Source organism: Danio rerio, chromosome 25, assembly GCF_049306965.1.
Source record: "Danio rerio strain Tuebingen ecotype United States chromosome 25, GRCz12tu, whole genome shotgun sequence".
In the NCBI taxonomy this organism is placed as follows: domain Eukaryota; kingdom Metazoa; phylum Chordata; class Actinopteri; order Cypriniformes; family Danionidae; genus Danio; species Danio rerio.
The window spans coordinates 9,129,859-9,142,926 of record NC_133200.1 but is presented as its reverse complement, the minus strand read 5'-3'; the positions used below and the strand labels follow the sequence as shown (position 1 = coordinate 9,142,926).

General features: G+C 37.3%; 2 protein-coding genes across 2 annotated transcripts; both read right to left on the bottom strand.

Moving 5' to 3' along the window:
• Positions 1-121: 121 nt before the first annotated feature.
• Positions 122-8,295, bottom strand: LOC141380886 (uncharacterized). The gene has a single exon (XM_073942804.1). It carries the CDS (start codon positions 7,128-7,130, stop codon positions 264-266), a length of 6,867 nt encoding a protein of 2,288 aa, XP_073798905.1. The 5' UTR covers positions 7,131-8,295; the 3' UTR covers positions 122-263.
• Positions 7,135-11,963, bottom strand: LOC141380993 (mucin-2-like). The gene is made up of 7 exons (XM_073943209.1): positions 11,862-11,963; positions 11,600-11,767; positions 10,154-10,393; positions 9,114-9,270; positions 8,755-8,883; positions 7,215-7,267; positions 7,135-7,152 (listed from the first exon to the last, which is right to left on the bottom strand). Exons 1-7 carry the CDS (start codon positions 11,961-11,963, stop codon positions 7,135-7,137), a joined length of 867 nt encoding a protein of 288 aa, XP_073799310.1.
• Positions 11,964-13,068: the final 1,105 nt, after the last annotated feature.

Genomic DNA, 13,068 nt, shown 5'->3' with positions numbered 1-13,068 from the left:
TACAATATGCTGATGTTCAGAAAAACATAATACCATTTTGTTTTACCATTTTATTGCTCCAGAAGACCTTTTTGTTTTAATTTACTGGAGTATAGATTACTTTTTTTTTTTTTTTGCCAATTACATTTGAATAAAATTTTAGGATCTAATCCACTGTGACCGATGGATTCAAAGAGACAGACACTTTCAGATATCTCTGTCTTTATTATGTCCTTTATAAATATTTGGAACAGCATGTAGAGTAATAGGTTCTGCTACTGTATTCATTCTTCTAAGTGTACAGCAGAAATGAGGACATCAGCATAGATATCATTACACTGATTAAATTCTAAAATGTAGTGCTTGAGAAGTACAGCATACTTACAATCACAGACGTAATAAGGGCAGCATTCGTGCTTATCCTCTAGCAGCACGCTTGGCTGGTGATTTTCACAGGTGATGTTTTGCGGTGGAAGACAATCCCGTTGAACAGGGATGAAACTTCCATTTATGTTTATACATTCATAACATGGGTTTGGTTGTGGTGGTGTTGGAGGTATAAAAGGTGTTGTTGTAAGTAGTGTAGTTATAGGAGATCTAGTGGTTGTGGCTCTGGAAGTAGGTGTTGTACCAGGAGTTGTAATAGTTGTAGTTGCTATTTCTGATGTTGTAGATAGCGTCATAGGAGTTGTAGAAGTGGAGGTGGGGGTAAATGTTGAAGTAGGTGTTGTGCCAGAAGTTGTACTATTTGAAGAAGTTATTTCTGTAGACACAGGTGTAGTTGTAGATGTAAATAGTGAGGTTGTGGTATTGTCAATTTGAGGTTTTGCAGATGCATAAGTGGTAGATTTGGTGTTTCCAGTAACAACAGTTAGAGTAGATTTGGAAGTAGCTGTACGGCTAGAAGTTGTAGATGACATTTCCGATGTTGTAGATGGTGTCAGTGGAGTAGTAGTAATGAATGTGGTAGTAAATGTTGAAGTTGGTGTTCCAAGAGTTGTACTAGATTTAGATGGTATTTTAGATGTTGTTGATGGTGTCAGATGAGTTGTAGTTCTAAAAGTTGAAGTAGTTGTGCCAGGAGTTGTACTAGTTGTAGATAAGATTTCTGATGTTGTAGATGGCATCAGAGGAGTTATAGTGCTATAAGTGGTTGTATATGTTGAACTAGTTGTACCAGGAGTTGTACTAGTTGTAGATTGTATTTCTGATGTTGTAGATGGTGTCAGATGAGTTTTTGTACTATAAGTTGTTGTAAATATGGAACTAGTTGTGCCAGGAGTTATACTAGTTGTAGATGGTATTCCTGATGTTGTAGATAGTGTCAGAGGAGTTGTAGTGCTATTAGTGGTTGAATATGTTGAACTAGTTGTGCCAGAAGTTGTACTAGTTGTTGATGGGTATTCTGATGTTGTAGATGATGTCAAAGCAGTTGTAGTTGTAGAAGCAGTTGTTGATGGACTAGTTGTGCCAGGAGTTGTACTAGTTGTAGATGGGATTTCTGATGTTGTTGAAGATGTCAAAGGAGTTGTAGTTGTAGAAGGGGCTGTAAATGTTGATGAACTAGTTGTGCCAGGAGTTTTACTAGTTGTGGATGCTATTTCTGATGTTGTAGATGGTGTCAGAGGAGTTGTAGTGCTATGAGTGGTTGTAAATATGGTACTAGTTGTGCCAGAAGTTGTACTAGTTGTAGATGGTATTTCTGATGTTGTAGATGGTGTCAGAGGAGTTGTAATGCTATAAGAGGTTGTGTATGTTGAACTAGTTGTGCCAGGAGTTGTACTAGTTGTAGATGGTTTTTCTGATGTTGTAGATGGCATCAGAGGAGTTGTAGTAATAGAAGTGGTTGTATATGTTGAACTAGTTTTACCAGTAGTTGTACTAGTTGTAGATAGCGTCAAAGGAGTTGTAATGCTATAAGAGGTTGTGTATGTTGAACTAGTTGTGCCAGGAGTTGTACTAGTTGTAGATGTTTTTTCTGATGTTGTAGATGGTGTCAGAGGAGTTGTAGTGCTATAAGTGGTTGTATATGTTGAACTAGTTGTACCAGGAGTTGTACTAGTTGTAGATTGTATTTCTGAGGTTGTAGATGGTGTCAGATGACTTTTTGTACTTGACGTGGTTGTAAATATGGAACTAGCTGTGCCAGTAGTTGTACTGGTTGTAGATAGTAATTCTACAGTTGTTGATGACATCACAGGAGTTGTAGTTGTAAAAAGGGATGTTGATGGACTAGTTGTGCCAGGAGTTTTACTAGTTGTGATTGGTGTTTCTGATGTTGTAGATGACATCAGAGGAGTAGCAGTAATGGATGTGGTAGTAAATGTTGAAGTTGCTGTTCCAGGAGTTGAACTAGTAGTGGATGGTATTTTAGATGTTGTTGATGGTGTCAGGTCAGTTGTAGTTCTAGAAGGGGTTGTATATGTTGAAGTAGGTGTTATACCAGAAGTTGTACTAGTTGTGGGTGGTATTTCTGATGTTGTAGATGGCATCAGATGAGTTGTAGTACTAAAAGTGGTTGTATATGTTGAACTAGTTTTGCCAGTAGTTGTACTAGTTGTAGATAGCGTCAAAGGAGTTGTAGTACTATAAGTTGTTGTAAATATGGTACTAGTTGTGCCAGGAGTTGTGCTAGTTGAAAATGGTGTTTCTGATGTTGTAGATGGTGTCAGAGGAGTTGTACTATTGTGAGTGGTTGTAAATATGGAACTAGTTGTGCCGGGAGTTGTACTAGTTGTAGACGGTATTTCTGATGTTGTAGATGGTGTCAGCGGAGTTGCAGTGCTATAAGAGGTTGTATATGTTAAACTAGTTGTGCCAGGAGTTGTACTTGTTGTAGATGGGAATTCTGATGTTGATGATGACATCAAAGGAGTTGTAGTTGTAGAAGGGGTTGTAAATGTTGATGAACTAGTTGTGCCAGGAGTTGTACTAGTTGTAAATGTTTTTTCTGATGTTGTAGATGGTGTCAGAGGAGTTGTATTACTATGAGTGGTTGTAAAAAAGTAACTAGTTTTGCCAGTAGTTGAAGGAGTTGTAGTGCCATATGTAGTTGTAAGTATGGAACTAGTTGTGCCAGGAGTTGTACTAGTTGTAGATGGGATTTCTGATGTTGTAGATGACATCAAAAGAGTTGTAGTTTTAGAAGGGGTAGTAAATGTTGATGAACTAGTTGTGTCAGGAGTTTTACTAGTTGTGGACGGTGTTTCTGATGTTGTAGATGGCATCAGAGTTGCTGTAGTACTAGAAGTGGTTGTATATGTTGAAGTAGGTGTTATACCAGAAGTTGTACTAGTTGTGGATGGTCTTTCTGATGTTGTAGATGGTGTCAGATGAGTTGTTGTAGTAGAAGTTGTTGTATATGTTGAAGTAGGTGTTTTACCAGAAGTTGTACTAGATGTGGATGGTATTTCTGATGTTGTAGATGGTGTCAGAATAGTTGTAGTACTATGAGTGGTTGTAAATATGGTACTAGTTTTGCCAGGAGTTATACTAGTTGTAGATGGTATTTCTGAGGTTGTAGATGATGTCAGAGGAGTTGTAGTGCTATAAGTGGTTGTATATGTTGAACTAGTTGTGCCAGCAGTTGTACTAGTCGTAGATGGTATTTCTGATGTTGTAGATGGTGTCAGATGAGTTTTTGTACTTGAAGTGGTCGTAAATGGTGAACTAGTTGTGCCAAGAATTGTACTAGTTGTAGATGCTATTTCTGATGTTGTAGATAGCGTCATAGGAGTAGTAGAAGTGGAGGTGGGGGTAAATGTTGAAGTAGGTGTTGTGCCAGAAGTTGTACTATTTGAAGAAGTTATTTCTGTAGACACAGGTGAAGTTGTAGATGTAAATAGTGAGGTTGTGGTATTGTCAATTTGAGGTTTTGCAGATGCATAAGTGGTAGATTTGGTGTTTCCAGTAACAACAGTTAGAGTAGATTTGGAAGTAGCTGTACGGCTAGAAGTTGTAGATGACATTTCCGATGTTGTAGATGGTATCAGTGGAGTAGTAGTAATAAATGTGGTAGTAAATGTTGAAGTTGGTGTACCAAGAGTTGTACTAGTTTTAGATGGTATTTTAGATGTTGTTGATGGTGTCAGATGAGTTGTAGTTCTAAAGGTTGTTGTAAATGTTGAAGTAGTTGTTCCAGGAGTTGTACTAGTTGTAGATAGGATTTTTGATGTTGTAGATGGCATCAGAGGAGTTGTAGTACTGCGAGTGGTTGTAAACAAGGAACTAGTTTTGCCAGTAGTTGTACTAGTTGTAGATAGTGTCAATGGAGTTGTAGTTGTAGAAGGGGTTGTAAATATGGAACTAGTTGTGCCAGAAGTTGTACTTGTTGTAGATGGTGTCAGTGGAGTTGTAGTGCTATAAGTGGTTGTATATGTTAAACTAGTTGTACCAGGAGTCGTACTAGTTGTAGATTGTATTTCTGATGTTGTAGATGGTGTCAGATGAGTTTTTGTACTTGACGTGGTTGTAAATATGGAACTAGCTGTGCCAGTAGTTGTACTGGTTGTAGATAGTAATTTTGCAGTTGTTGATGACATCACAGGAGTTGTAGTTGTAGAAGGGGATGTTGATGGACTAGTTGTGCCAGGAGTTTTACTAGTTGTGATTGGTGTTTCCGATGTTGTAGATGACATCAGAGGAGTAGCAGTAATGGATGTGGTAGTAAATGTTGAAGTTGCTGTTCCAGGAGTTGAACTAGTAGTGGATGGTATTTTAGATGTTGTTGATGGTGTCAGGTCAGTTGTAGTTCTAGAAGTTGTTGTAAATGTTAAAGTAGTCATGCTAGGAGTTGTACTAGTTGTAGATGGTATTTCTGATGTAGATGGCATCAGATGAGTTGTAGTACTAGAAGTGGTTGTATATGTTGAACTAGTTTTGCCAGTAATTGTACTAGTTGTAGATAGCGTCAAAGGAGTTGTAGTACCATAAGTTGTTGTAAGTATGGAACTAGTTGTGCCAGGAGTTGAGCTAGTTGTAGATGGGATTTCTGATGTTGTAGATTGTGTCAAATGAGTTGTAGTTGTAGAAGGGGTTGTAAATGTTGATGAACTAGTTGTGGCAAGAGTTTTACTAGTTGTGGGTGGTGTTTCTGACGTTGTAGATGACATCAGAGTGGTTGTAGTACTAGAAGTGGTTGTATTTATTGAAGAAGGTGTTATACCAGAAGTTGTACTAGATGTGGATGGTATTTCTGATGTTGTATATGGCATCAGAGGAGTTGTAGTACTATTAGTTGTTGTAAATATGGAATTAGTTGTGCCAGATGTTGTACTAGTTGTAGATGGTAATTCTGAATTTGTTGATGACATCAGAGGAGTTGTAGTACTAAAAGTGGTTGTATATGTTGAACTGGATTTGCCAGTAGTTGTACTAGTTGTAAATGGTATTTCTGATGTTGTAGATGGTGTCAGAGGAGTTGTAGTATTATGAGTGGTTGTAAATATGGAACTAGTTGTGCCAGGAGTTGTACTAGTTGTAGATGGTATTTCTGATGTTGTAGATGGTGTCAAAGGAGTTGTAGTGCTATGAGTGGTTGTATATGTTGAACTAGTTGTGCCAGGAGTTGTACTAGTTGTAGATGGGAATTCTGATGTTGATGATGACATCAAAGGAGTTGTAGTTGTAGAAGTGGTTGTAAATGTTAATGAACTAGTTGTGCCAGGAGTTGTACTAGTTGTAGATGGTTTTTCTGATGTTGTAGATGGTGTCAGAGGAGTTATAGTGCCATAAGTAGTTGTAAATATGGAACTAGTTGTGCCAGGAGTTGTACTTGTTGTGGGTGGTATTTCTGATGTTGTAGATGGTATCAAAGGAGTTGTATTACTATGAGTGGTTGTAAATAAGGAACTAGTTTTGCCAGTAGTTGAACTTGCAGTAGATAGCGTCAAAGGAGTTCTAGTACTATAAGTTGTTGTAAGTATGGAACTAGTTGTGCCAGGAGTTGTACTAGTTGTAGATGGTATTCCTGATGTTGTAGATGACATCAAAAGAGTTGTAGATTTAGAAGGGGTAGTAAATGTTGATGAACTAGTTGTGCCAGGAGTTTTACTAGCTGTGGACGGTGTTTCCGATGTTGTAGATGGCATCAGAGTTGCTGTAGTACTAGAAGTGGTTGTATATGTTGAAGTAGGTGTTATACCAGAAGTTGTACTAGTTGTGGATGGTACTTCTGATGTTGTAGATGGCATCAGAGGAGTTGTAGTACTAGAAGTGGTTGTATATGTTGAACTAGTTTTGCCAGTAGTTGTACTAGTTGTAGATAGCGTGAAAGGAGTTGTAGTACTATAAGTTGTTGTAAATATGGAACTAGTTGTGCCAGGAGTTATACTAGTTGTCGATAGTATTTCTGATGTTGTAAATGGCATCAGAGTAGGTGTAGTACTAGAAGTAGTTATAAATGTTGAACTACTTGTAGATGGAAATTCTGATGTTGTATAAGGCGGAGGTGGATGTGTAGTACTAGAAGGGGTTGTAAATGTTGAAGTAGGTTTTGTGCCAGGAGTTGTACTGGTTGTAGATAGTATTTCTGATGTTGAAGATGATGTCAGAGCACTTGTAGTACTTGAAGTAGTTGTAAATGTTAAAGTAGGTCTGACAACAGAAGTTGTGTGTATTGTAGATGGTATTTCTATTGTTGTAGATGGAGTCAGAAGAGTTTTAGAAGTTGGGGTGGTTGTAAATGTTAAACTAGTTGTACCAGGAGTTGTACTAGTTGTATATCGTGTTTCTGATGTTGTAGATGGTGTCACATAAGTTGTGGTATTATGAATGGTTGTATATGTTGAAGTAGGTGTTATGCCAGGAGTTGTACTAGATGTAGATAGTAAGTTTGATGTTGTAGATGGTGTCACAATAGTTGTAGTACTAGAAGTGGTTGTAAATGTTGAAGTAGTTGTGCCAGGAGTTGTACTAGTTGTAGATAGTTTTTCTGATGTTGTAGATGGTGTCAGAGGAGTTGTAGTACTATGAGTGGTTGTAAATATGGAAGTAGTTGTGCCAGGAGTTGTACTAGTTCTAGATAGTGTTTCTGATGTTGTAGATGGATTCTGGGGGGTTGTAGTAACTGATATGGTGGAAAATGTTGAATTGGATCTAGTACTAGGAGTTATACTAGTTGTAAATGGTATTTCTGATGTTGTAGATGGCATAAGACTAGATGTAGGAAGTGGACTTGTGTAGGTGGTTGTCAATGTTGAAATAGTTGTACTTATATAACAGTCCTTTACACAGACTTGGTTTTCATCATCATAAAATGGTTTGTCATCTGGACACGTCAGAAAACATCCTGAAAAAAATCAAATAGTTAAAACATTTCAGCAACTTTCTACTAACCTTAGCAATCACAAAAGAAAGTGTTCTACACATGTAATATACTGTACATTAAGTATACATAAGAAGACAATGAAGCAGTTGTTGTGTACCACATAGGTCCAGGTAAGAAAAAAATTGAGAACAATATTTTTACAGTTTATTTAAACAATATAAATTTAATTTACAATTTAAAAAATAGGAAATTTTTCTGACATGAACAGTCAGACTAACTAGCCATAGTAGAGTAACTTTAAGCGCTGATACACACCAAATCAATGCCAAACAACTAGCATCGACAAAACACAACTGTGCTGTTGCTTTGCTTTTTCTCGTATGTGGTCTCGTCTAGACCAAAAAGCTGCCCGTGAACACACAAAATGGACAGCAGCTAACCGAAACAACAGTAAACTTTCTGCACCTGCATAGCAGGATTTGTCTTTTTGCACTGCAAGGGGAGTAATCGGTTTTCTCATCACATTAGGAAACTGTAACTCCTAACACATGCGTGCAAAGTATAAAAAATATGTTTGATAATTTGCAAATATTTAAGAAATGTAACAAAATTACAGCCGGACACTTTGTGTTTCTTCTTGGCTTGGTTTGTTTACTCGCTATGTCACTTAACTACGTCACACTCAATAAATATCTAACCCTTCACTCTCTTCAGCTGACGACCCAACACCAATTCGACACACTGAATTGAGCCAACGCAGTCTGACATTTAACTAGATGAGAGGCGACGTGTGAAACAAACCAATCTAGATAACAAAACTGACGCTGACCAATGGACGGACGCAGCCCAATGACCGTCTGGTAGTTTTGAGATGATCACACAGCCACCAAAAGCTCAATAAAACCTGTTTTATACTTATATATTACAGAAGCAGGCTATATGTGAATGCCCATCAATTCATGCTGTTGCTTGATTAAGTGCAACACTTTACATAAAAGTAAAGATATGATAAATAGAGTAATAGAGATAAATATATAGAGATAAATCTAGTAGAGAAAAGATAAATAAAGTGCATAAGAAATAATGAAACTCAAACTGACTGGAATAATATGCAGCAAACAGGCTCCTGTACACATTCCGACTGAAAGCACTGGTACAAGTGATCATCATAGCAGAATAGATATGGCATAGATTTGATAACATGAGTAATTGTTTGTACCCAAGAGGATGATAGTATGTCTTCGAGGAAAAGCGGAGAGTTATTGGATGAGCTGTTAATATAATCTTCTGCACATTCATTTTAAATATAATTATATGTCAATTTTGCAGTCGCACCAGTGGGACCTCTAAAAAAATTCAGTCACAACATTGAGTTGATCTGGTGCCCTGCAATTGCGAGGGCTTTATTGTTATAGTAGCAAATGAATGTTGTTGTTTTTTTATATTGATTAAAATGATTAATGATAATCAAAGTTGAACCAACATGCCACATTGGTCATTGGGCTTACCTTCCAGGTTGGGTAAAGTGTTATTGCAGATACCACTAGGGTTGAGACAGGTTTTGTAGCAAGGTGGATGACAAGGACTGTAATGCCACGTACATTCATCTGGTTTATTATAGTAGTCACAGTAAACAGCTGACAGGGAAAAAATACAAATGTATGAGCATGTATAAATGCAATAACTGCAGCATAAACAAAAGCAAATCAAGCATTAATCATACTTGCATCATGTTATTTGACAATTATTTAACTTGCTTTCATTATATTTTCTGTGAAGCAGCAACGATTAAATATTTAGAATCTGCATAAAATACCCATTCAGCTATTATAAATGTATAATCTGTAATGATATTAAAGACGCTTACGACAGAAATCAGGTGTTCTCCAGTTCACACAAACATCAGCCTCATTGCAGGCTTGAGCGTAAGCAGCCACAGCCGTACACAAGCACTCACAATCTCCTCCAGTGTCACATGCACACGTGTCCTTCAAACAGTTGTCATAATACGGTGTTGGATCCACCTGTAGAAACATGTATAGCAGGTAAAATAAGTATTGATTTCTGGTAAATATATTTCTAAAGAAGTTGTGACATGGAGCCTACAAATAAAAAAATTATTATAACAATCTGAAAATTTTGTTAAATGTAATAACAATGATATGACAGCAGGGAAAAGGTAATGAACTACTAAAATATATTTAATACTTTGTATAAAAGGCTGTTTTGGTAATGACAGCCTCAAGGGCATCTTGTATAGAGATGATAGAGAGAATGTTACATGCATTGCCCAGGTGTGATTTTTTTTCCAGACTTCAACAGTTATCAAATCTTGCTGGTTTTGTGTTTCGCTTCTGTGATCTTTGGTCTGATTTTATTTTCTACTGAATTCAAGTCAGGACATTTTAGCAGTTTTTTTAAAACCAATTGAGAGGTTCCTTTTCTGTGTTTGGGATCATTGTCTTGCTGAAATGTCCACCCTGGTTTTCATCATCCAAGCAATGAGGTATTGGTAGTGAATATTAATACTAGCTAATATTAAATTACACTGAGGAGAGGCAGGGTTGCTGAATAACTACTGAGAGATTTCACAGCTGCTGTCTGGGCTTTTTAAGCCTTCTCTTATATATTTTCTTTATGTGTTCAATACTGTATCTTTCCATTTTATTGCACAACTTGATTTTTAAACTAATTAGTATTGTTTCCTTTGTACAGCATGTGTGGCTTAGCTTGGTTGCTACTAGTATCTGTTCAAGTCAACAGCATCTTTCAAAATATGAGAAAAATGTTGAGAATACTGACAAAACAGTACATATCAATACTTTTTATACATGCTGTAACTTGGTTCACTGTTTAGAAAACTATTTGAAAATTCATTTATAGATGCAAAAGGGTTTCGATCCGTACCTTTTTTTGGCAGTCTTTGAATGTATCACTCGTTATGATGCTACATTTTAATACTGCCCATTCCTCTCTATAAAGGTTCTTAACGCATGGGTCAAAGTCTGGTGCAGCATCAGGGCAGGAGGTTTTCTGCTTCCAGCTGTCAACAAACTCAATTACATTTGAAGTTTGCACACCACCTTTAGTGGTGAAGTCGTCTTTTCCATCTCCGTTAAAATTTCCACATAGGCCGCATACTTCTCCCTGTGAAAATACAAAGGTTACATTAATGTAGCTCACTTTAATGAAACTAAGCAGTGGATGTATCTCTGGAGTTAAATCACCAAAATTAAGTTCTCTTTCGTAATAACTGGAAGAAGAAAAAAGGACTCATTACTACTCTGAGCTAGACCAGTTTGTTGGTATAAGTCGTTGCTTATTAGTCAATATTAATATTTTTATAGACATATGGTTTTATTTTATTTCGCCTTTTAAATTTCATTTTCACATATTATACACCCATTAACATAAGCAATGCGCATGGTGTTATTCAAATTCACCTCAGAATTGCTATTGATTTATCATATGACAGCAGCAAAAGCATAATGCAATAAAACCTGGATAGGAAAAATACAGCACAGAGCAGTGGCTATTATGGATAACGGTCTGCCAGAGAAGGCAAAGCTAGTATCTGTACCAATTCGACATCAAGCATCCTGCAAAGTGGACTAAGGAGGGAGCATTTGTTTCAATCAAACATTTTAGTGTGCAATATGTAAATTTAAATAATTTATTTTACAGAGGTTAATGATTTCATACTTCTCTAGTAGGTTTAGTCTGAGTTAAAGACACCCTAGTCCGGGGATGTCAAACTCAATTCCTGGAGGGCGGCAGCCCTGCACAGTTTAGTTCCAACCTTGCTCCAACACACTTACCTGTAGGTTTCAAACAAACGACTCAATTAGTATGATCAGGTGTGTTTAATTAGAGTTGGAACTAAACTGCAGGGCTGCGGCCCTCCAGGAATTGAGTTTGACATCCCTGCCCTAGTCTGTAGCAAAGCACAAATCTGAATGTTCCAAGTCAAAGTAAAGATTTCCCATGCTGAGGAGGAACAAACGGTACCTTGTCAATCGAAACAGAGTTCATGAATAGAGCTGTCACCTACTGAGCTGGTTATCTTAATCAGGTGTGTTACAGGAGAAACAAGCAAAATATGTGCTGGAATTGAGAACCACTGCAACTGTTGGATTGATCTGTGTCTGCATTTGACTATGTGCAGGCTTGATGTAGCCTATGGGCCCTCTCTCACTCACCTTCCTTTGGCTTGGTCCTTGATTTATCAGAGGTCACCACAGCAGAATGAACTGCCATGTAGCTTACTGTAATTACTTAATTTAATTCTGGCCATTTTAAAGACATTCCATTGTGTGGCAAAATGAACGTGGATATGCAGTATTGTCAACTCACCATGTACTCAGGTTGCAGAATGATGTGAATGGTGGTTTTGCGGTCCCACAAAACTGTCAGCCCAATGTTAGTATCAATGACAAGGTACATTCCAATTTTTCTAATTAGTGCACCACTTTCCATTAAATATTGTGTTTCAAGCTCATCTGAAAGGTGTAGGGATACTCTCTGTAAGATCAAACAAAATATTCAGGATGATCTGATTATAAATTTTGCACTCTATTCAGATTTGTTCTGCTATCATACATTGACCAAAACTTACCCCAAATTGAATAAAGACAGACTTTGAGCATGTGGTCCCTGTTCTTCCACAAGGAATATTTTCAGTTATTACTTGAAATATTCCTGTCCTATTTCCACACATATCCTTAAAAACCAGATGTTACATTACAAACAGCAGCAATTAAATATAAATATATATGTGCTGTCATCTAAATGGTGATATATTGGTAAACAAACATTACTGTACTAAATCTAGTGCCTCCAAAGGTAGCATGTCTTATGGTACGTTACCACCAGACGTAGATGAAGTGTTAAACTTGAGTGATTTACATGTTAAGTCATGATTAAGTCGGCCGCGTTATTTGCACAAAATAGCACCAGAAGATGTCTAATTGCACGGCGCATTTTGGGAGCGCATTTAACGTGTGTGAATCACTTGAGTTGAAAAATCGGAACTTTGGGGTACATTCGCACCACCTTAAGCAATCAGAAGCTTGTTCTAGTAGGGGCATGGTTATGACGAAATGCCTGTTGTTGGTGTCCAGAGGGGGAAATCCTCCTGCCGACATGGGACAATAGCTCATCAAACTGGGACCAGCCTGGTTATAAGTACCACTATAAGCGTCCATCATTGTGACACAGCTTCTGGAGGAGTTTATGACTTCACAGAGCTGGCTAAGACTCTGAAGCGTATGATGGACCCAGACATTGCATTGAATGAATCTGTGTCATTTTTCAGCCTTCCTAAAACACAAAGAGCTACCCTCTTAATAAGATCCATGTCAGCCATTTACTGTAGCAATGAAACTGAAGTCACCAGGCAGACAGATTTTCCGCCTGTGACACGAATCGGCATCTGTTGTGAAGTGAATTTCCCGTGCAAATGAAGCAAGTAAACCCACATTTTTTTCTTTTTTTTTCTTTTTCTTTATGATTATTTATTTATTGCAGAACAAAGCCAGGATACATAGCTAGCAACAACTATATACAAGCCAGGGTTTGCATTAATTGAAAATACATAAATAAATTACAAATAATAATAATAGTAAAATAAAGACAATAAAATAATAAATGAATAACAATACACAGAAAAAGAAAAGCTCTGGAGTGAGAATTAACTAGTTATTATATAAGAAATGTTCTCAATCAACCCACATTTTTTCAAGTGTCTAATTATGCGTGAATATCACGATATATTTGCGCAAAGCCGCATCTGGTGTGAACGCCCCATTGGGATGCACAGCCGA

What these genes read in the sequence shown, in the direction of transcription:
- LOC141380993 (XM_073943209.1), bottom strand. Translation starts at nt 11,963, where the DNA reads ATGTGTGGAAATAGGACAGGAATATTTCAAGTAATAACTGAAAATATT. An exon ending in TTCTGCAACCTGAGTACATG is followed by an intron (nt 10,394 to 11,599) that starts GTGAGTTGACAA and finishes GTATTTTCACAG; the next exon opens with GGAGAAGTATGCGGCCTATG. An exon ending in GAGAACACCTGATTTCTGTC is followed by an intron (nt 8,884 to 9,113) that starts GTAAGCGTCTTT and finishes TTTCCCTGTCAG; the next exon opens with CTGTTTACTGTGACTACTAT.
- LOC141380886 (XM_073942804.1), bottom strand. Translation starts at nt 7,130, where the DNA reads ATGCCATCTACAACATCAGAAATACCATTTACAACTAGTATAACTCCT.